At 29.4% G+C, this 25,771-nt stretch overlaps 1 protein-coding gene across 2 annotated transcripts in view; it reads right to left on the bottom strand.

Moving 5' to 3' along the window:
- The window catches only part of LOC106683631 (translational regulator orb2), a 235,336-nt gene that overhangs the window by 141,033 nt on the left and 68,532 nt on the right, over positions 1 to 25,771 (bottom strand). The window contains exon 2 of one of the 2 annotated variants that reach the window (XM_014425230.3): positions 1,482 to 1,607. The exons of the other annotated variant lie outside the window; for it this stretch is intronic. Coding sequence (XP_014280716.1) covers positions 1,482 to 1,607 — 126 coding nt within the window. The remainder of the gene's footprint in view (positions 1 to 1,481; positions 1,608 to 25,771) is intronic. 2 annotated transcript variants of the gene reach the window in all.

Below are 25,771 nucleotides of genomic sequence, written 5' to 3' on the forward strand. Positions count from 1 at the left end.
AGTAATCCTCCTAAAAAGAAATGTATTGTGTACATACAAATTACTACATAGCAACTTCATTCATACTTTGTAAGATTATATACACTAAAGTAAAAAAGCATTCCATATAAAAAAAAATCATTCATACTTATAAACCAATTGCTCCTAGTTTTTTTCATGTGCAAAAGGTGATAAAAATAGCAGTTTTAAATTTGAAGGATATTAAAAACAAATAAAATAAATAAAAAAAGAGGAAGTTAAGAAAATTAAGGCTCGTATCATTAAATGGTCTGAATATTTATCCTTAATTGAAAGAAAAAAAATTTAATGAAAAAAAGCAATTACAAAAAATGAAAAATAAAAATTTAAAAAAAAAAAGAGGGGAACATTCTAACACATGTCCTGACCAGTGAACAATTTCAACTAAGCTTGAATTACTGCCCTACACATATCATACATAGCCAGTCGGCATCAAACACATATAATTACATATGACGACAAAGAATAAACACATAAACATTGATTGAAATTTGTGAGGGTTAAATGACGCCTAGATTGTACCACTCGCGTCTTTTCCACTCTCCCCCCTACCGAAAAGCCATCGTGGAAGATCAATAAAAAATATAAATGTATTATACAAAAAAATAATACTTGGTCCTTTAAACATTAGAAATAAAAAAATAAATAAAAGGAAAAATAAAACATATAAATAATAGGTTTCCATATCCCTTAGGAAGAAAGACATACTTCAGCACTGCACAACGCTGTCGAAGCAATCTTTTTCCGAACAGGGGAAATTGAAAAGCTCACACTTTTTCCCTTTATGTAATAGGAAACACATATTTTGTATAGAAATACTTTATTTCATATAACTTTTTTTAATAAAATATTTTTTTAATTTTATTTTTTTTTTTAGAAAACTTGAAATGATTTCTTACCATAAAAACTGCAGGGGTTGAAACAGTTATTTTTTTAAAATTAAAAAGATGATTAAATCTAAACTGTTAAAAAAGAAATTAAACAACCTTAAAAAATTAAATAAACTTTTATAATCTCAATATATAAAAAGACATATAAAAGTTTTTATTGAATTTTATTTTATTCTCTGTTCAATAAAAGTTAAAAGGATAAAATTAAAAAATGTAAAATGAGATGATTAAATAATGAGTAATTATTATAACTTAAAAAAAAATATGAAGTTATGTATGATGGTAAAAAAAAAAAAAATAAAAAATAAAAGACAACTGAAATTTTTTCCTCGATTAATGTCAAAATAAAGAATAAATAAAAACTTTTATACGTCTTATAAATATTAAAAAAGTATATTTTCTTACTTCAAATGATCTTTAACTGTTTCATTAGACCCGTGCCATGAGTATTGAACCACGGCGATGGCTAACACAGAAACGGGAGAGTGTGGTGTGACGTGGGTCTCACATCTAGGCGACACAAACCCCCCACGAATTGAATTTAATTTGTTTCCGATCGGAGGTTGGACTCACTCATTTTTGCTGCTGTTTTAACATTGATGCCGGGGTGGTGAAGTTGGTAGTGTGGCTGACTCACTAGAGAAGGGCCGGAGTGATATCCATGTAAATCTAGAATTGTGTTGCTCCCAGTAGAAAGGCCTGAAATATAGGTAGAAACAGTTCACTTTTACCCTTTTTTTTCCACATCCGCGGAACAGCTAATAATTTTTTTATTTTTTTTTTAAACAGGACTAATTTCTATTTGAAAAAAAACCGTTTAAAACCATTTAAGATCAATGAAAGAAGAGAAACAGAGACTAACTGTGCCCATAATTTTCAAACCCGCATAAAAAAAAATAAAAAAATAAAATTAAAAAATCAGTTTAAATTTATACTGGGCATGTTTTGTTTTGTTTAAAAAAAAAAAAAAACCTATTTGGTAAATTTTTGTCAAAAATGCTCTTAAACAGTTAACATAAAAATTGTTTAAACAATTTTAGATTTCCAACCTTCAAACCACCAAATATTTCATCAATAGAAGCCTTAATTTATTAAGTTTAATAACTAATGCATAACTTTTTTTTTTGGCAATTAAAAAACAAAGAAATGATCAAGAATGAAATTTTAAATAATCACTTCGGCATTGCAAATTATTCAAATAACTACTCAATTTTCTCAGAAAATAAACCACATCCGATTATCTATTATCATCATGATTGTGATTATGACAATCATTATGATCATCTATTATCCATTTTATAGTTCATTCAGTGAGCATTTCTTAGTTTTAATGGTATGTTAAAACTTTCCACCGCTTTTAATATAAATATTAAAATGTACATCATGCATATAAGTAACATCTGCAAAAGTTTAGCTCGTATAAAAATTGCTTAAATTAATAAAAGTATAAAATACTATTATTTTTCATTTTTTTTTTTTATTTGTTTGATGTTTTTTTTTTTTTAATAAAACTTGAAGCCTCATACAAAATTAGCTGTCATGCTTTCAAAATGAAAAATAAAGCAAATGTTATAAAAGATAGCATATAAAAGGTCGTATAAAAACGTTTCACACTTATAAAAAGGGATTTTATGGGGATAGGGGCTGTTACCGAAGATGTTATGGCTTTCTCCTCACCTGAAAAAAAATAAAAAAATATATTAGTCGGATAAGAAAAGATCTAATAAAATACCTTAAACTAACTAATCACTACCTTAATTATTTCATAAGTCGATACCGACAATATAGCAACTAAACTGTAAATTAGCATATGCATTCAAAAAACATTAGAGAAAAACAATAGTGTCTGAACAGATGGTGGTAAATGATATTACAACATGACAAATGAAAAATAATTTTTTATTCAAAATATTTATCATTAGTTATATGTGTGAGTCATACTTACTGATTTAATTTATAAACTTATATTGAATAATAAATAATTTATCAATAATTCTTAGCTACATATTCAATATTTTAATATGAATTTCATATATAGTTAAATGAAAGTAAAAACGTTTATAATAACAACGGTGAAAACATAAAAACATTTATTAATTTTTTGTGATTCCTTTGGAATGGTTGTCCCTGGATTCTTAGGAAATCATAAAGATGAAAATTGTAAAGAAAATATTGCTGATTTATTATTTTTAAAAAAAATATTATGCAATGAGTTTGAACATGTCACTTAAGATCCATTTTCTCCATCTGGGCTTTTCCCAAGAAAACGTAATATCTAGTGACGAACATAACGAAGTTTGCATCAAGACCTTAACATTTTTAAAGACAGACACAAAGATTTTTGGGACAAAGGTATGTTGAGGAACTTTAAAACTGCTGGTTTATTATAAGAGAGACAGATCAAGAAAATATAAAAAAAAAAAAATTAAGATTTAACCGCCAATTTAATTTCGATTCGATTAGACGTATGAGTTGATGTTAACGCCCTCCGGTTCACATGATACAAGTTTTATGTTTTATAGTAGATATATTGTATAGTAACTTATAGAAAATATATTTTATAGTATCTTACAGTAAATGTATCCCATAATACATTGAAATGAAATGAAATAGCCTTTTATTTATGCAAAATTAAAATCATGCAAAATACAATATAAACATTTAAAGAAGATAGAGAGAAAGAAAAAAGAAATAAAGAAACATATATATATATAATAGCTGACAAAACATTAACTTCTATCAATTTTCTTTCTATCTTTCTGTATACTTTCCTGCATAGGCCGTTCCCTTTCGGGAGTAATAGTCAGCACTTCCCGGGGTGACCAGCCCTATTGGGAGGCGAGTTCTTTCCAGACATCCCTGTCCCTAGCAGCTCTCCTCCAGAGGGGTCCAGCCATCCTCTTTTCTTTTGACGTCCTCTTCTTCTTGGAAGGTCGTATGGAGTCCATTCTGTGGCAATATTTGACCATCTGTCATCTTCGCACCGACGGAGATGTCCATTTCCATTTGCTCAATCTTGTCAACTTCAGTGTGTCAATGAGTTCTGTTTCTTTCTGGATCCAAGCATTTTTTATTCGACCTCTTTTCCTCACATTCACAATAATTCTTCCAATATTATTTTGCCACACCTGTAATTTCCTCTCCTGAGCTATATTCAGTGACCACTGGGCTAATGCAACAATCGAAGACCTTTTAAGGTCAATATTTGTTTTTCCCTTCATTATATGCCTGTATAATACACTATCTAATAGTAAAGATATTGTACAGGATAATATCTTATAGTTATGATATTTTATAGTAGTATAGTACCCGTTATGAAGATATACTCTCTGATTTTGATGCAGTGAATTAAAATATATAGAAAAATAATAGATATAATTAAAATGTGAGTAATTATTTTATTCGCAAATATGATGAGTAAAATATTTAAATTCAATTACTAATGATTTTTTTTTTCTTAGAGGGCAACAAAGATGTATTTAAAATACTATATAAATTCCTTATGTAAAAATTAATTTAACAAACCTTCTTGGTGGTTACTATGAAATGAAAATACAATATAACTAATGAGTGTATTATCTATTTAGTTTAATGCAACCAAAAAATAATGAAAGATTAATTGTTGAATAACTACAAAAAAAAAGTTGTAATAGCATTGCATCACCTTATAGCGAAAACTGAAAACTTAAACAATTTCGTGTGCACTCCACTTTCTAATATGACGTCATAGGCTGGAAAAACGTGAACACTTTTTTTTTTTACTTTTTATGTTACTTTATTTTCCAGAACAGTGAGAAACGTATTTTAAAAAAATTGAAAATTCGGACAGGAACAAATTTATCATAAACATGGAGAAAGTATTGAAGTTGTAAAAATATCTAAATTTTTTTTGTTAGTACATTTGGGTTTAAGGTTGTTATGTACACAACTAGGGCAGGATCCTGAAGCATATCATGATTTTTTAAAAATAAATAAGGTACAAAACGAAAATTAAAATCCGATGTGGGGAAATATATTAGGAGCTATATATCTAATATCGAAGAGCCAAGCAGGAAGTCCATCGAGATAGAAAGTGTCGATCAGTTTACACTTCATTGTTTCAAACACGCTATTGTTATCAAAAGATTTTCTAAGAGTTACATGATTATATGAAACATAATTTATAGTCATTTATCATTGTTATTATTATCAACGCACTACAATAAGATTTCCTTCAAATACTTTTCAAAGATTTCCGAGTACGAATTAGAGCCAAAAGTTAATTGGAAAACCTTCAAACACAAGAATATTTATTCTTTTAAAATTTTTTTTTTGAGGTTAATCACTTCCATCATTTGAAATAAATTATTATTTATTTATTCATGACAATTGTACAACGTTTCTAAAGAATATTTAGTGAAATAAGTACCCTATCACAATATAAGGCAGGGGTGACCATCAAGTCGATCGCGAGGCCAATTTTGGTTGATCGTCGATACCTCCCATTGTCTGTGGTGGGATTCCGTGTACCATGGACTTTGGAGCGAATGCAGAAGACAAAACTTTCTAGCAATATTTTAATGCGTTCTGGGAATTTGCAAAAGTCATAAATTCCTATAATTCTGACAACCTGACACTGCCCACACAGCACAATACATTTTGACTTTCGTGTTATACTTGTCACCGGACGCAACGCGTGGACTCATTATTATTATCATAGTCAGTACCCCATTAATGTTAAGGCAACAAATTAAATTCTAAATCTGACTTTATCTGTAGCTACTTTGAATTAATATTGTTAATAATTATCCATGTTCTTTTAATTCTCCTGGAAAAGAGTTTTTTTGGCCCTTTAAATAAGTATTGTTGTTTCTACTTAAGTACGTAGATAAGGCGTATATATATGTTTCAGTACGATGTGTATTCGGCGAGCTCTTGATAGATTAGCATAAAGTAAGTCATATTCTTTCATGATAAATTTTCCTGCCCCCCTCAAAAAAAAAACGCCAAAGTGAAATATTGAAACCAAATTATCATCCTTACTGTGCATTTTTATAACAACATTTTCATATTTACGAACTAATCGTACAACTTATACATTGAAGTTGATAAAATAATTAAATTACGTTTTAAGTAAGTAAAAATCTATCTTGAACAAGTGTCGGAAAATTTAATTTATTAGGTACCACACATACGGAATACTGCTATCAAAAGTTGGGTCTGGAAATTTATTTTCTTCACGAGTTTATATTTCTAAAACTGTATATCTCTAAAGTAATTTAAAAAAATAAAAAATAGTTTCGAAAATATATTTACTTAATAATATATATTAAAAAAAAAGTAAAATCTGTACCGCTACAACCCATGAAGTATCAGGGGTTCAGTACTTTGTAAAGAAGTACTGTTACTAGACCAACGGTTGTGCAAGGAGGTGATTTGATCAGAATCACCCTCGACCGCCAGATTTTTTCCCAATTTAAGAGGCTGGGCGGACCCCAGGTGGGCTCCAGAACCCACAAAAGTTGACTCACAGCTACAGTGTAACAGAAAACAATTTTCTGTCCAGCCGGATTCGAACTTAGGTCCTAGGAGTTAATAGCCACGCGCTTTACCTCGTGGCTACCGCGCTCCCAATAATATATATTACTTAGTAAATATACCATACCTCGCTAGAGTGTACCTTATACCTTATACTGAAACACAGGGTATAAACACAGTATGCATGTCACACCCCTTCTTCCACCTTAGACTACTCCTCATACTATTCACTATGGCCACTCCTGATTTAAGGCATTCATTGGTACTGTACAATTTAATGTGAATTCAGCCTGATTTCTAGTATGTTTTTATGAAACGCAGTAAAGTCCAATTAAAATAACCGACAAAATTATTATTCTTTAGATTATTAAGCCTTAATATTTAACAATGATTTGAAATCATATAATCAATCGTACTAAGCAGATTTGTCATGAACTGCATTTAGAAAAAGTTATTTTTACTTAAAGGAAATTATTCTGAATTTAATAATAATAATACTTAAATAATACGAACCAAAAATACTGTTCAGTAAAATAACATAGAGACCCAGCAATGAACAAATAAAGACAAAGGAATAATCTAGGGTGGTGTCTTGGTGGGAGAAGACTATTTTTATTCAGCCGGAATTTGAGTAGGAGTAGACAAATTCTGATGAAACTCTTCGTTCTAGTCGTACAACACATTTACAACGTTAAAATATAAAGACAAATTTCAAGTATTTATCCAATTAGAAGCTTGTGTAATCACACTACGCAATAGCCAGAGTAATTAACTGACATCACTTCTCACTGTACTGGGAAAAACTAAATATTTTATACCTTAAATACAGAGGCGTATTTACACTTTTCGCTTGTACCAATATACCACCCAAAAACGAGAGTTACGAATTACCGTAAGCACATGAGTAATATTGGGACTAAATACCCATGAATTTTTAAATCTGACAAGGATAAAACATGTGTATTGAGGTAAAAACTGATCTGAACTCGAGGTTAATACTGTTGATCCCCGCTTAAAAGGTTCTCCGGATTAACCATTGGTGAAAAATATGGTATTGAGAATCACTGATTTGGTAAAACAAATAAAAAGCTTATTTTATATACGATATTAAATATTAAAAATTTTAATATCTTTTGTCTCTTAAATTAAATCATCATCTAAAGATACATTTTTATTAATTATGTTAACTTGGTCTTATTTTAACTTCACCACAAATTAATATACATATAATTTATATGCATTTAAATGAATACATTATAAACTATAATTGCCAAGTTAATTCTTAGCTAAGAGAAACAATTTTTTTTTTTTTTTTTTTTGTTAGATGTAAAAATTCTTTATAAGTATTAGAGCTACCCATGCACAAAAAGTTCTTATTCCACGAATTTAGATTTAAGGAAATTTTCACGTAAAGAATACTCCCAGTAAATTACGAGGTTTAATCATGCCTCCATATCTTGCTAGGTTAAACATCTTTCTACAAGCTCATACCCACCCATTAAGAGCTACTTTCTTCCATTTTTTAAAGCTTTTAAAAACTTAATTGTATCACACATAATCGCGTGCGCTGACATTTTAGGCAAACTGCTTCTTTCATAATGCACAAACAAAACCTCGGTATTTGTACATCATGTCTAGACCCAATCCATCTCGAGGAGAAAGCAAAACGTTTTGATAAACCTGAATAGGAGGAAATAATGAAACAACTATAATGATTTAACACGGTTTGAGTTTTATTAATTGCTAATTTTACAAACAATAACTGCTTTGAGGTGCTTATAATTATAAATTTAGGCAATATATATATTTTAATAAGAATAGGTGCATATTGTAGTATATTTCGGCTGGGTATTCACTTGAGCAATTGCTCGGAATGAGCGTGCGGTCGGATAGTGGGGGCGCATGACCACACCCCACATAAGCACTGAGCTGATGTGTCTGACCGCGTATGGGTCGTACGAGACAAGAGTCTCGTGGCAGAAACTTGGGAAATCTAAGGAATCTCGGGAAAATAGGGAGAGATCGCCCGATCTCTCCCGAATATATCGCCATAAGATTAATAGGGACGGGATGATTATATCATACTTACACATGAGTTTCAAAATAGCTTTTTACAAACAATTTTGAAGATTTACTTGTTGTTAAATGTTAAAATTTAGTTATATTTCCTAACAAAAAAAATAAATAAATAAATAAAACATTAAATCCTGTTACCACGTTTTTCTGATGTCCCTCGGATTTTTTCAAGAGATATTTTTTGAACTAAAAAAACGTAAAACTGATCTTCCTTAATCATTTCATCTAACAAAAATTCGAAATTAGCTAAAAATGAATAAATAAATAATAAAATAGGAAACAATTAAACAAAATAAACTATAAAATATGTTGAGGTCCGCGCATCAGACGACTTTTACTTACCACTTTACATACGTTTCCAAGTTTTATTTAGGGTATCGCTATTTTTATGATTTTCGAAATAAAAATCCAGAAAGACCAGGGAAGGCAAAAATTATGAACAATACCTTTTTAATTTTTATTTTGTAATTAAAATCCGTATTTTAGGATTTATCGAGGAGGGAACAACAAATATAAATTTTTTTCCAGCCAAGAATACAACAGTGTATCAAAAGATAACAGGGCTGTAACAAAATCGGGAAAAATTGGTCTTGGTTTTTTACGTTGGAATGGAATCTTTCTATTTTTTTTTTTCTCCTTCAGTTATCCAGAAAATTGTTTATTATCTTGTATTTATTTATTGCTTATAATTAATAACAATGAAAACTGTTTAGTTTTTTCAAATAAAATTACTTTAGTGTAAGGTTTTTTAAAAATTCGTTATTTAAGCCCTCTCAGACTATTCCAAAGAGAATAAAACCTTGGTAATAATAAACAATGAACAAATTGAAAATTAGAAAGCATTTGATAATTACCAATTTTTCTATTTCCATGGTTGTTATGTCAATAGTAATGAAGATTTTACGTTCACTTGCCTATATATAAAACATATTTAAATAATAAATATCTGTTTTAAGACATCAAAGACTAATTTTATCTCAAATATGGCCTCAAATAAAATTTGTGTGTTGGGCACACCGCCCTAGGTTTTGTTTATCATAAATAATTATCGTTAATGTTATAAAATGTTTTAAATGATTGCCCAGTGATCCAATATTATGTTATTTTCTAAAGTTAATTTTACCATAACATCCTTTAATTGGTGCAAATAATTGTAATTGAGAATATTTAGTTCCTGGTTTATCTTAATAATTTTTTTTTTTTATTAATTGATAAATATTACAACCTGCCACAAACTTGGGCAATCCTGATAAAAAAAAAATCAGATAATTTACTAAATAACAGCAATATCAAATGTATCTAAAACGAAACATGAGTCAGATAATGACAAAGACTTTTATAAAGAATGGATAGAAGCTAAATTCTCAAAAATAAATTTAAGAACTGAACATAAATCATATTGGAAATATCATTAATAGTAACTTGAAAAAACAACTAAATTATCAATATTATACCAAGAAATTAACCCTGATCTAAATTAAAAATATAGCAGTGATTAAATCTGGAGAAACTAAAAAAAAAAAAAAATAACATCTAAGTATAGAAAAAATAAATAATTAGAAGAAAAGGAGATGTAGAGGAATGTTCTAAATTCCGGAATTTATCTAATTATATAAATACGTTCATAAGTGAAATTAGCAGCCAATATATAAACCGAACTCAATTGCCAAAAGCATTTAAAACTATTTGAAAAAAAAATACTAATATACAAATTAATATTAAGGAATATAATTAATAATAAACGAATATTTAAAAAAATATTACAAGAAAAATTCAAAATCTACCACAACAAACATGGAAAAAAATAAGGACCAGACGGTAAAGTGAACCAGTTCACTTCGTCGAAAACTTCCGTCTCTGGCCATGGCACAGATCCATGGTATTTCTATGTGGTCGTAGCCGCGACTCTGCCATGGCACTGGTTGCATTTCGGTAACAGTAGTGGTGTAAAATATACGGAGATAGTAGTTGAATCTTTATATTTGGACTAATTAATGTAAATGCATACTCGTGGAAGCAATTTCACTACATGAACATAAGATAATTATAGAAAACGTTTATTAAAAGAGATAGAACAGGATATTATAATTAAAACTAGTTTATAATAGGGGTTATTTATAAAAAAGAAGAAAGTTAATTAACATCATCTATTAGGTTATTTCGTGGTATGTACCAACCATTGTAAGTAAAAAACACTTTGGGAGTTTAAAATAAATCTTTAAAAAAGATAATTTGAATATATTTGTAAAAATTTGTTTCGAGTTTAAATGTTTTGTTTTTTTAATACAAATTTATAAGTTTATACTGTGTATGTTGTACTACCTTTAGTAAGCAAATTACTTTTTGTTGTACTACCTTCAGTAAAATAATAATTCTTAAATCTGTGTCCTCTCAATATAGAATGACATCCAGTTGGCTCCATAGAATTTTAAATGCATTTTCTGGCATTCTTCAGTATTTATAAAACTTTACTCCATTGACCATAAATCCCTTTTAAAGATTGGAAAATCCCACTTCCATTACAATTTAGAGTCGTATATAAATAATAGGTGGGAATCGAACCCACAACGTTCCGAACTTGCTCTGGTGTCGCCCTAAACGCGCACGCCAGTCGCGTCCATTAAAAAGAATATTACTTTTATAGTTCTGAAGATGATGTAACTATCTAACTATATTATTAAAAAAAAACTATGAGATATAGGCCATATTTTTTAAAGGTTAATTTTAATTTTAATTTAATTTCTAAACTTCCTTGTGAGCTTGTAAAATAAACATAATTTTCTTTAATTATTAATAACAGCACATTTATAATGGATTTGATAAGAAAACTAATCAAGAGTGAACAAGATAAGTGTCAAGCGCTCTTCAAAAAAAAAATGCTAGTTGGAATCACAGTGTAAATATGACTAGAGATTATATTATTTTATTTTATTTTTTATTTTTTCATACACATAGTTTGATTATGTTCATTTTCTTTATCCTTTTGTTTGTACGTATTTTAAGAGAGATTTTTTTTCTCATTTATTTATTTTTATTCTTATTTTTGTGTGAATGTGATCATTCATCACTATTACATATTGCCCACAATTGTGTGGCAGATTATAATATCTATTAATAAATAAAAATTTAAAGTAATAAAAAAAAAGTTGGAATCAAGTGAATATAGTGGATGTGCTAAATCTTCGATTTTCAGTTCAAATAACAGAACAGTTATTTGTTTGTCAGTTGATTAAAAGTTTACCACATTCAACTGCTTGCATCCAAATGACTATCACCTTATCTGAGCGTATGACACATCTTTAAAAAACAGAATACAGGGGAAATCGTCTATAAAGATATCGGATATAACAACATATCTGTTATAGTGACGAATAATTCAGGATCCATCATTCTGAAAGGCCTAATAATGTATTTTTTAACCGCGTTTGTAACGACCGGTCGGTCATGACTCATTTTGATGACCCAATCGAAAGTTTTACCGAAGTCTTGCAGGAACTCATAAGAAGGCCTTGCAAACAAGCAAATCAATTTGGTGAAGGATGTTTCGTTTACTGTAAACCAATATTTGAGGGGGGGGGGATTAATTTCCGTTGGAAATTATTACTGTTTAGTTTTATTATTTCCTTCAAAAGAGGTGCACACAACTTTTCACAAATTGACAAATTTCACTGAAGAGTAGAAGTTGTATATTTGCTTCCATCTCGAATGTACTTAGATGTTCATCAGCATAGCTAAAGAATTGAAGATAATTCATTCGATTGGAAATATAGGGCATTGGTTCAATATCTTGAAAAAATGGGGGTTCATTAAAAACACGGTATTCTACGCACGAAGACATCGATGAGCTATTTCGCAGGAGCCTCTCTACTGCACGCCAAAGTGCACGATTTCTTCTTGTCTATTCCCAATAGTGTGCAAGGCTATCTAAAAAATAAGAAATTTCTAGGAGCTGAAAGCAAATATTTTCTTATAGTTTTAAAAACAGGTTAGTTTATAGGCACTCCTTCAGCAATATCTGAAAACTGGCTATTCAATGTTTAAGAACGCTAGGTTCATGCCATTAACTTTGGTTCATTTCATAAAATAAATTAAATAAAGCATTTAATTATGTTATGTTGGCAATAATTGACTTTGCAAAATTCGTATTTCACATTTACAAAACGCACGAGTAAGATTGGTTATAACGACCGAATATGCTTGGTCCCTTGAAGATCGTTCTGAACAATACCTAGTGCATTTATTCTGAAACGAAATGAGATAAAATTTTTATTTGAAATTTATTTTGAATAATAAAAATATTTCACATTTTCCAATCCCATAATAAAACTAAAAAGCATTTCACATGTTGACTAAGCGAAAATACAACATTTATAGGATATGTCTATTATATTATAAGTGCATCATAGAGGTAAAAATACTTCTAATTACGGAAAAATATGATAATGTAATGTAACTATTACAGGTGGGTGATAAAAAAAAACAGAGTTAGATCAGGTTGTAAGATATTTCAAAATACGTCCCAGAAAAACGAATCATTGCCGTGGACAAAGAAAACCTCCAACTAAAGACAGAAATAGATAAATTTTAATGACTTCCGGGATTCTTAAATGTTGTGGCCAGTTCTGAGGCTGGCAATCACTTTCACTCTTATTTCTTCGAAAAGATCCAGCAAGAAAGAAAAAATATCAGGTAAGTAAATTTTGGATTACTACTGTCTTGTAATGTTATTGTCTTGTTAATTGTTAAAAAATTAATTTCTTTGAAAAAAAAAAGTCTTTGCATTTTATTTTAATTATTCTTCGTTAGTCTTATAAAATAAGATTTTAAAATTAATAATTAAACATTAATTCATTATAAGATAATTTTCTGTAGATGAGTTTATTCTACCATTTTTGTGGAACTTTTTCGGGCCACAGAATAGGTGCAAACATTTTATTTGATTTTGGGTTCAAGTTTTACTTGATAGTGGGTTTTAGCTATGAGTTAACCGCAGTACATTCAGGATTTATTTTATTTCTATTTTTTGGAGAGATGAATTTCTATTTGAAAATTGTACTTGAAAGATTCCTGAGTCGTTGCTTTAAAGAGGCGTTAAGGATTGAGGGATGAGAAAACAATTTAGATGAGGAGGACCCCATGGCAAGCTCTCCCACTTCGTCCCTCTCCCCTCCCCCAAAGCTGTCTTTAATCGATCCACCGAGGGATGGGCTATGACAGATACACAAGATTTTTAATAACTTTTAACCTTTCAATAGTTTACCATAACCTGAATCGGTTATTGAATATGAATTGGTTTCTGAATGTTTAAAGAAAACATTTTAAAAAACCAAGATATCAAGATCAACCAAAGAATACAAGATACTCTAAACAAACTAGATGAGAAATGTAAACATAAGATAAATGACTGTGGTCAGAAAATAACAGTAACATGACAATAAAGAGAAATTTCGAAAAACTATGATTCTTATGAAATATTTTAAAAATATTATGTGGGAACATGTTGGAATCATGGCGTGTAAGGAGAATCTCGTAAAAAATCTAAATGTTTTCGAAATTGTTGCTTACCATTTCTTGCCCCAAGCCATCCAAATGAACGACTGTATCACTGCATAACATCAGTATGCAATACAATTTTAACTTTAATTTTAACACTTAAAAGCCACTTCCTGTGGCGTAGGAAAAAAAAAACAACTTAAAAATTAGAAAGAAAACAAAAACCTAACACTGTAAGATTATTAGAAGCATTTAAGACAACTTATCATTAACAATTTTAATTAACAAAGAAAACAGGCAATTCATTCATAAAAAAAACGACTGCTTAGTACTATACATAGTTTATTCGTCTTTCAATTTTGGGCGCTTTTTAAATATTTAACCAACTTAAAGTATCTTCCTCCCGTTTTAAGCAAATATTTCAAAAGTTATACAGGACCGTTGCTCCCTGGGGGTCTTAGTGGGGCGGGTCCGTAATTACAACGGAGGGTGGGAGTGGAGCGTTTCACGCCGTTTATCAATTTCAGGCGCTTAAATAATTTAAATATTTAAGCGCCTGAAATATCTTAAAGTCTACTCTTCCCGTTCTAAGCAAATATTTTAAAAGTGATATAGGACTGTCGCTATATTTATAATACATAGTAGTATACATATAGTATTATATACCGCATAAATACTGGTCAATAGTTTAGAACCTGGGAATTAAGGTCAGAACAGAGAGATATCTAATTTAAAAAAAAAAAAGAAGGTATATGTATAAAATCGAAAGTCAATAAGAAAACAATTTAATAATTATTAATGATGATTGAGGTGTAAAATAAATTATATGAAAATTAGTATAAGTCAAAAAAGTGTTCATTTTTAGTAAGATGATTTGAAAGATGTGACAAAATAGACCTGAAACGTCAACCGTGTAAGAAGATTAATACAAAATAATTAAATTAAAACCCCAATAAATTGAAAAAGAAGAAAATAACTTTTTCACGTTTACAGGAAACGTTTTGAAGAATCAAAGAAAACAAGATACTATATTCTAAAAAATAAATGAATATTTTAATTAATTATATATTCAGTTCATTCAATACCCCATGATATTTCACATAATACCTACGTGTTTCATTTTAAATAGAGTTTTAGAATTATGTTTTATTTTAATAATTATTCACAGATAACAAAAATTCTGATAATGAAGGCACTGAGAACCAGATTTAATCTATAATACATTTCTAGTCCAGATTAAAGTAGGTGTAAATCATAGATTATGATCATCACATATTATGTTCGTGAAGGTTGTTTATATATAATGTTTAAGAATAAAATTAGTCAGTCATTCCATCTTCCTAACCTTCAAAGCAATATAAATCACTCCAGGGAAATACCCACCTCTTTATGACTCAAGATTAGAATTCTTATCAATAGAAAGGAAACAACTACAAACATAATATTCAATGTACAAAAAATTTCAATACTTAATAACGCTTTATTTGAGTAATTTTAAATGTAGGCATTCACATTAACACGAAAAATGAAATTTATAGGTAACAATATTTCTTATGACCATAAATCTAAGGTTTTGAGAGTATTTTTTTTTAATTGTTCAATATAATTGCAACCTATGAAAACTTTCAAATATTTATTTTTTGGTATTTTTTTATAATAGTTTTATACCGCTACAACCCATGAAAGGATAAAGGGTGCAGTGCTTTATAAGGAAGTACTGTTACTAGACCAAAGGTTGTATAAGGAGGTGATTTAGGCAGAACCACGCTCAACCGCCAGATTTTTATCCAATTTATGAGGCTGGGTGGACCCCGGGAGGTCTTCAGAACCCACAGGGTTGACTCACGGCTAGAGTGTAACAGAAAACAATTTTCTGCCCAGCCGGATTCAAACCTTGGAGTTAATAGATTCCTGCCTTACCACAGTGCCACCATGCTACCTTTTATAATATTAATCATTAATTATTATCATCGCTGTAAGATTAAGTATTTTTGGGATAATACCTGTGGTCACATATTATAAAAATAAAATATAAAATTCGTATGCGCGTCGTATGAGGGATAAAGTAAATGAATTTGTATAAATCTATTTATATATAAATTTGTATAAAACTATCTATCTATTCCATAATTTAATTTTTAAATAATTAATAAACTAATATATTCATATTTCTTTGCATTATACAACTTCATTTTTATTTTATTTCCTTAATTATGTTATTTTACCTACTTATTCAATTACCTCTGTATACGTTTTATTTTCTACTTCTTTCATCACTTTATTTTATTAATTCCATTCTGTTTAATTATTTACTTATGTCATTCTATTTATATTTTCTGTATTCATTGGTTGTTATCTTGTTCTGTTCTTAGCCCTGAGGAAGGCCAGAAATTCTGGCCTAAACGTTGGCACAATTAAATAAGTTATTTAAATTTATTTGTGTTTTATTTTGGCCGCACCCCCCAACCATCTTCTCCTTGTATAAATCTAATTCATATATCACTATACAGATTATTTATTACTCGGCTAAATAAAACTTAAATTAAATTCATTGTGAATTCGCTAAAACTATAGCTTTCAAGGCAGCTCTTTCTGCAATGTCTTACGAAAGTGGTTCTAAAAGGGTAACTAGGTGCGGAATTGTATATACATGGGTGCCAACCGAGGTTTGTTCCAAGAAGCGATGCCTAGTTGATGCGAAATATGTAACGTAAGAGAAGCATTAAAGCGTTTCAGATGCCGGTAACCTTACAACACAAACACACTTCAAGAGGATTCTGCAATACACTTCCAAAAGTGGAAGAGAGAAGCTTCTACCAAGGGATCCCCAAGGGACACTATTTACAGTGTACAAAGAATGCAATCTCTCATGAGATATTCCTGTTGACGAGGAAGGTACTGTGGTTGCACACAAGGTCATGTAAGCCTGGAGTCACTTTCTTCCAATAATGAAGGTTTTTACTAATAATTAATAATAATAATAATTTAACAAAAAATAAAATAAAAAAACCAATGTTTACATGACCTTTGAGTGCGTAACGCCAAAGGGCTTTAATCCAGTAATCTAGGCACAGAACATAAAATAGTTCCTATTGTTTTTATGTTCTATGTTTCTAGGTCGCGTCTAGATAAATCAGAAAACATCTAATCAGAATCATTCAGTCGAGTCATATTCTAGGAGCAGAAGGAGATCTGGATATAATTCAATTTTCTTTCTGCTCTCGAGATGGATGTTCACCTGGCTAACTTTATAGTTCCAAATAAATCAAGTTATCAATTGTGGGTTCAGTGGATTAATATCAAATGGGGTATCCACAGCGCTAAAATTTGCTTTTTGCTGGATTTGGAGAACCTTCCATGTACATCCTACATGTTTTAATACCTATTGACTCCGTGTCTAATTTTTAAGGAGGTAGACTCTAGAAAATTTCTGAACCTGTATTTGCTTTGAACATTTTTAAAAGATTAAATTTTGGCTATTAATACAAATTAAGAGGGGGTATAAAAAATAATTATATACATTATCAATGACGTTCAGAGCACTATAGGTGATAAGAAAATAACAGTCGTTATAATTCTTGACTTCTAACAAGCCTTTGATTCCGTAAACATTTGCTTCCCTTTTTCTTATATTAAAATAACTACCCTCTTCTATAAGCTCTATCTGTTGGTTCAATCTTTTCTCTTCCAACGTATCCAAGCAGTCACAAATCAACCATCAACTTCCTATATTCCCCAGGTCTCAGAAGTAGTTCAAGGATGTAGTACAATCAAAAAAAAAAAAAAAGCCACTAAATCAAAAACTCTTAATAAACCAACAAAAACAAAGTTTTCTACTACTGGACCTTTTTAGAAAATTAAACGACTAAATCTCTCAGAAATATAAAGAGAGGACCATAGAAACAGAAGCTAAGGGGATTCCAAAATAACGTAAGATAAATATACAAGCGTGTGGACAGATCGCGTAAATGTTCAATAAAACAGGAATGCAAATACCAACATCCTAGTCAATTCAGTAGATATAGTGGATAAGTTCAAGAAAAAATTTTATACTATTTTGAATAACAGAGAATAATGTTCAATCCGCTTCTTCCGAATATTAGAAAGTTGAAACCTTAGTAATATAGTAATATAATAGTATATGGAGGAATTTAAAATATCCATCGGAATTATAAAACAGTGAAGATAACAATATTCCCCAGTGAACTGATGTCCGAAGAGTTGAAATAACGTAGTTATCAAATAATTACGTTAATCTTAACAAACAATCACGGGATACGCTAAGGAAATCATTTAGTAGAAGAGCCCTAGAGTACAAAAATGGCAGTTATCTCCCCCAAATTTTTGATTACTTAATTGAAAACTATGTATAATTACTAGTTAAAATTGATGAGTCTGCCAAGTATAGGGAGGGGAAATAAAAAATGACGGCTGTTTCAAAACGTTAAAAATAATTAATTTTCTATCCGGAGTTCTATATCTTTTAAACTACCAACAACAGTAGAAAATCTAAGAGAGCATCATTTAAAGTAGAGTAAATTTGCTAAAATGTAAGCCCTAATAGAGTTATTTTCATCAAATAGTTCTCGAGTAATAGTTAGTTAATTTATTTTAAGAAATCTATATCTCAGGAACTATGTGATGTACAGATGTCTATTAGCATTCTAATTAAAGCTAGTTTAATGGGCTATAAAGTAGTTTGTGACGTTTATTTACGTAGGAGTAGTACTTTTCATGAAACATGCTAAAATAAATTGATTTAGTGTTATTCCGACAAATTTTCATTTACCTAATTTATATTCATATGAGAATATCATAAAAACTACTACCCCCAAGTGTATGAACTACTTTATAGTAAGTTAAATTTCCTTTATTTTGAGTGTTGGCAGACATATATGCGTCTTATGGGTTTAGAGAGATATTTTTTCAAAAATCCAACATTTTATTAGATCAACTAGAAATTAACATTTTGTAAAATATCATAAAAACTACTACATCTACAAAGATAAACATTATTAACTATATTATAGTAAATTTAACTAGCTTTAATTTTAGTGCTGACAGACATCTGTACGTCCAATATTTTCTGAAATAAAGTTTTTCATAAATCAAACTTATTGTACGAACAACTATAAATCAATTTATTTAGCAAATATCATGAAAACTACTATTCCTATGAAGGTAAAGATCATAAACTACTGTATAGTACATTAAACTAGCTTTAATTTGAGTGCTAAAAGACATCTATACGTCACATAGTTCCAGGGAATGAAAATAAATTAACGAACTACTGATATTTCAGTATATTTTTATGAAATGTTGCTTTTTAAAAGTCTATATCTCGAGAACTATTGAACGTAAATAGCTCTATTAGGGCTAATATTTCAGGAAATGTACTCTACTTTAAATAATTTTCTTCTGGATTTTCAATGTTGTTGGTAGTTTTTAAGATACAGAGCTCCGAAAGAAAAATTAATATTTCTTAAAACTTTTGAAACAACCGCCATTTTTTATTCCCCCTACCTATACTTGGCAGACTCATCAGTTTTGATTAGTAATTATACATACTTTTCATTAAATTATCAAAAATTGGGGTGAAATAACTGCCTTATTTTCTTCCCGGCTCTTGTATTAATTGGAGACTGCCATTGAGGTTTCAGACAAAACCATTCAGCAATTGATCAGTTTTTAATAGCGGCAAATATTATAAATATTTATTTTCGATTTCAAAAAGGCTTTTATTCGAATTGAACACCAGAAGCTATCAACAACACACTGTAATATACGATCCAACATTATCAGAAGTCGTATTTAGTACTATCAAGATATAAAGACAATTCTAAAGATCAAAGGGTTATCATCCACAAACCGAGGGATTATGATTTTTAAATTGAATTAATACTCATTAAAAGAATATAAAGAAGAATTATGACCAATATAAAAATATAGTTATTTGTAACTAAGCAATAAATTTTATTATTTTGACTAAGATGTTTATTCTTGACAGCTCTTCCTAGAATCGTAATCAAGGAACAAACAAAACAAATTATGATTGGCTTCAAAGAAGCCATCTCTGTAAAGAACAGTAAGCAGTTTTTATTTTATGTAATACTTTATTGAATCCATCCATTTAAAAAACAACTTAATAATTACAATCATTATTCATCTCATTTATGTAATAGCCAATTTATTATATCATTTAACTACGAAAAACCATAAGGCTCCGTTAAGAATTTTATAAACAGATATGCGTCTTTTTATTCCAAACTCCTTAACCATCCTAACCCATTAATTCTTAATCTTTTATCCTTAACAATCCCTATTAATCCTCCGAGGCGTCTGAAAAGAAGATGGCCACGGGACCTTCTAATTTAAATTAATATTTGAAGTACCACCAATGGGTGGTTCCTTCCCAAGATTTTCAAGTGTATATGAAACATACTACATATTTACCTATTGTATTATTTTGTACAGTTGTAAATTACAATAAATAAATAATTGAAAAAAAAAAAATTAAAAGAATTTTATAACAACAATTATTTCTACATTTGATTGGTGGTACCCTATAGCAAATAGTGGTTTTCACACGTCGAGAATTTTAATTGACGAAAAAAAATCATATCCACACTGCAGTGGTATGTGGATATGATTAGTGGCTTTCACACGTTAAAATTCCACCAATCGGAAAAATCCCATCACAGGATTAGAAAAACGGACACCTTCCTTCAGTGCGGTAAATTCAAAACAAACCAGACGCAACAAAAATGTTTAAAAAAATAATTTCGAACTACCATGACATCAAGAAAAGCAGCTACAAATCATATTTTTTTTAATTTGTTCAAATAATCATTAATTTATATTTCTACGCCACAGGAAATATACTATTAAGTCATTTTCCCCCTCGCAGCCCAACATAAGCTGACTTTTGCCTTGATTTGGTTTGCATCTTGTATATTTTGTAGGTCTATACACGTTAAAATATGGAATAATCTTCTTCGGAAGATAATACAGTAAGATATCTCCAAATTTTTATAATTTCTAAAAAAAAAAAAGAAAAAAGAAAAAAACAGTCGACGGGATACTACCTAAGTACCGAAATTTATCTAAATTAAAATTCAATTTTCATTTGAATTGCCTAGAATTTTGTCAATAATAAACCTTTTTAATCGATCAAGAAAAAAGAAAATACCCTCTCAAATATTGAGGTTTCACGTTTAGCGATGTAATAAAATAATTAATTCAAATAATAAACTATTGTGTAATAATTTGCAGCGTTTCCTCTAGATTTTATAAGCAATTATAAAACCATCCAATTTATTATTGCAGTACGCGCATCACACGAATTCCACTTACCATCCTACATACGTCCTTAATTTGGGCATATATTGGAGGTGTTCAATTTTTGTAATTTTCAAAAAATCGAGACTAGAGAAGGGGAAAATTTTAAACAAAACATTTTTTATGTTTCTGTCACTACAAAATAAATAATTAGTTTTTTTGAGAAGTAAATAACCAAAATTAACAGGTCAGTTGCAAGCCTACCTTCTACGCCACAACCCCTGATGAAGACCTGAAACTCAGGTCGAAACGTCGGCATAAAATAAATAAATATGGTTTTGTTTATTTATGTTGTTCTCTGCTGACCGCACCCCCCGATAAACTTCTCCTATCAAAATTAACTTTTTTCATTCCAGGAATAAAACACTATAACATACTATAAGGGAGTTGTAAATACATGCTCGCAATCGGGGGAAATAGGAGACCAGAATATGATAAAGGCTGTTTTTTTTATTTTTTTATTTTTTTTTATTTTTATACTCATAATATGCCATTAATGATCACTAACAGCTCCCCCTTATGGAGCGGGGTGGCTTAGTGGTAATGCACTGTGCTGTTAACGGGTTTAAATCCGGCTGATAGATAATTATTTATTCTGCCACAGAAGGTGTGAGTCTACCATCCATCCGGAGCCCCTCCCCCCAGCCTCATAAAGTGGGTACCCGTAATTAAGGAATAATTTGGCTGTCGGGCATGATTTTGACGTACCCACCATATTGCACAACCGTTGCGAAAGTCCCTGAACCTTCATGGGTAGTCGCGATACATATTTGTTTTATTTTTCTAACCTCTGCACTGAGTATATCCAAAGGCCCTCTACTCCTGTGATCAACTTCTTATAAATATAATCAAACTTCTTTTGTTACTAAAATACTTACTTTGATTAAATAAATTCTCTTATCTAGAGGGCCATCCCAAAACTTGAAGGATGATACAACATGTTTGGCCATACAAAACTTGATAACTCCTTCGGAACCCCCACTTGGTAAAGACGCTGTTATCTTTCGATGATCAAAACATTTTCACCGAAAATGTTTGAGAAATATTATAATTCAAATAATGAATCACTTATCAAATGCACATGGGAGGTTGACCTGGAGATAAGAAACTGGAAAATACGCTGGAGAATGTCAGAGATAGTGTGTGGGTGGGTGCGATAATGATACCCACTTACTATTAGGGAACGCCAGGGGCTCAGACTCGTTATACACATGGAGCACTGTTTTTTATCTTTTTTTTTCATACGTATAAACGTTTTTTTTTATAAAAATTTTTATAAATTCAAAGAGTAAAATACTAATATATTTGGGGGGAGGGGGAATTGTTACTTTATTTGCTATAAATAATGTTGTGGCAGGTGCCACAACTCTGCTTATCACTAGTTCGTTGATTAAAAACTAGATAATAAAACAGAGATAAATAGAAATCGAATTGTTAGTTACAATTGGAAAAATTCAAAAAGATAAATACGATAAGAAAATTGTAGATAAAATAAATAAAAATAATGCTAATATAAATAAGTTAACGAAGATAAAATTATACATTATAAAATATTTTAGCATAATGAAGTATGACTATGAATCGAATCAATATTTGAAAAAATATAATCGAATGCATAAATGGCGAAAACAATTTGGATAGTTAATTAAAATTATTATATAATTCAAAATTAGTACATAGTTTACTAGTCTTTAGATAAGATAAAAACAATACGAATAGCCACGTATAGCCACAATCACACTCAGTAATAAATTTATCTTATTAGTGATTTAAAAAACGAAAAAATAAATAAATTCGTTGCTCCTAATTTTAAAAACGAGATGTAAGGATTTTCATTCATATAATATTAGTAAATAAAGAATCATAAATTATTCCCCAGTATTTATTAATATTGTTTTGTTTTTTTGTGAATAAGTTATAAATAATTATTAGTATATACAAATATTACACTAAAAAATATATTATTTTTTTATTGAACATGTTGACTGACTACCTGCTGGAAAGAACAGCAAGTCTAGGGTCTATAAAAACAAAAACAAAAAAAACACACATTTCTCCATTTTACACTTGTTGAATATTATTCTAAAATTTGTAATGGACATTTATGTAGAATATAACAGTTACCAAACTAGTGTAGTGATTCTATTTATTAATCTCAATTTATATTCTACAAATTTTAGTGTTTAATAATTAGTTAAGAAAATTCTTAAAAAAAAAAAAAATATATTCACTGAAGAGTGAATTTTTATTTTTTTAAAATGCATATGTATATAAATTGACTATGACTATGCGACGAATAAAATCTCGAAACGTTGACATATTATTTACTGAGCGCCAACATCCTCAAAAATATGTATCATTAGGAGTCAAGAAAAACGTTATCAATTTATATATGTAATTTATTTTGGAATTAATTACTTCCATAGAAATTACGTTCTGAGCACGCAACATTGATGTTGGTGGTGGTCCCGAATATCGAAGAGTAATCTAAATTATCGGAGATAATAAACAATTACGGATTCCATGTTATTTCAATTATACATTTGTATTTATAAGTTTATCGGTTAGTTTATTCATTCTAGCATAATATTGAATAAAAGTGTATTGGTATAATTAACACCTTTTATAAAGTAAAGTGAATTTTCTCTTTACGTTCTTTATTTCCCAAGATACAGTTTTTCGAAAACAATATTTTTATTTATTTTAAATGGATTTGTGCAAACATCAAGGTAACCCCTACTAGTAAGAGGATCATCATAATAAACAACTTTGTGGTTGATTCAATTAACTTCAATTGATTGCTAGTTGTCATCTCTACGTCGAATAGTTTCTGAATCACAATTCCTCAAAAATCTTTTCCTTTTTTTTTTCATTGTTATTACTTTTTTATTTATTGTTAGATATTATAATCTGCCACACTATTGTGGGCAATAGGTAATAGTGATGATACTCTCTCTATATATATGTTTATTCATACTAAAATAAAATAAATGAAAAAAAGCACATAATAAAATAAATAAAATCTCTTAAAATATTTACAAACAGAAGAATAAACAAAATGAACATAATCAAACTATGTGTATGAAAAATTAAATAAATTAAATAAATAAAATAAATAATAATAAAAATAATATAATCTCTAGTCACATTTAGACTCTTATATACAATATTTACACAATCGACCTGAGGATCCCTGAGCTCACTCAATTCCCCACGTGTTAGGGGTAGAGCAGAGCTCAAAAGATCCCAGCGCATCCCTCTCGCCGCATCACTGGTAGTGAGCCAGTGGGGAGGCTGAGCAAGTGCGCTAAAGCTGCAAACCCTCAAAAATCTAATATTTATTCTTAACAATGAAAAATCAAGATTTTGTGAATTTATTTTGATTATTTATCTGAGAAAAGATGTATCGATGCCAATTATCACTCAAATTAAGCTTGTTTTAAAAAACATCAAAATACAGTTTCTATATTTGTAAAATTTAAATTAACAAAATATTGATTTTTTTTATTATACGGAAAAAAATGCTGGTTTATAAAAAAATTTAACTGATGGTTACAATGATAAATTAGGTTACATTATATATCATGTAGGTTACAATCTTCGTAGGAGAAGTAATTTTCATAATATTTGAAAAAAATAGGTTTTGAAGATTTGTATCTCAATCTTTAATGAGATTGAATAATGGATGAAAAATGAGCGAACATTTTAGGTTTTTTTTAATAAAATGAAGTTCAGGTGGCGTGTACCTAAAATAGTTCAACATCTACTTTCCAAGGACATTTCGGTACCTGTTGCATAATCTAGCGTATATTTTTTAGCTCATCTTCAAGGACAAAACTGATTGAAATAAATGATCTGAATATTACAACAAATGGGTGGGCTAAAGAGTGTTTTTAGTGCAACGGGAGATGGATTCTAGACGTTAATTAAACAAAACGCCTAAACGCCTCTGATGGCACTTTGGTCAAAATATTTTATTTCTTTTTTTTTTTTTTTTAAATCTGGGTAAATCAACCCCGACTGGCGTTAATTATTTTTTATTATGAATGCTACAAATAATTATTCGAGCGAAATAAAAGTTTTTTTTTTTTACTTTAACTTATTCCTTGCATATACAGAGATATTAAAAATTAAGAATGTAATTCGCCTTTTGGTATTTTTAAGATACCATTGCTTATTTTAAAATTTTCAATTGAGTTCTTTAAAAATACCAAAAGACGAATTACATTCTTAATTTTTAATATCTCTGTGTATGCAAGAAATAAGTTAAAATAAAACTTTTATACTATAAGTTTTCTTACATATACTATTTTAGAATTTTTTTTACAGAGACAATTTTTGTTTATATCTCGTGACTCGTAAATATATTTTTGGGATTTACTTGTAATAAAGTTTGAAATTCTTAGCGCACATAAGGCGTATAATTTAATTATAATTTT

The sequence above is a fragment of the Halyomorpha halys genome, unplaced genomic scaffold, assembly GCF_000696795.3.
Source record: "Halyomorpha halys isolate HHAL.00 unplaced genomic scaffold, Hhal_1.1 Scaffold500.1, whole genome shotgun sequence".
Taxonomy (NCBI): domain Eukaryota; kingdom Metazoa; phylum Arthropoda; class Insecta; order Hemiptera; family Pentatomidae; genus Halyomorpha; species Halyomorpha halys.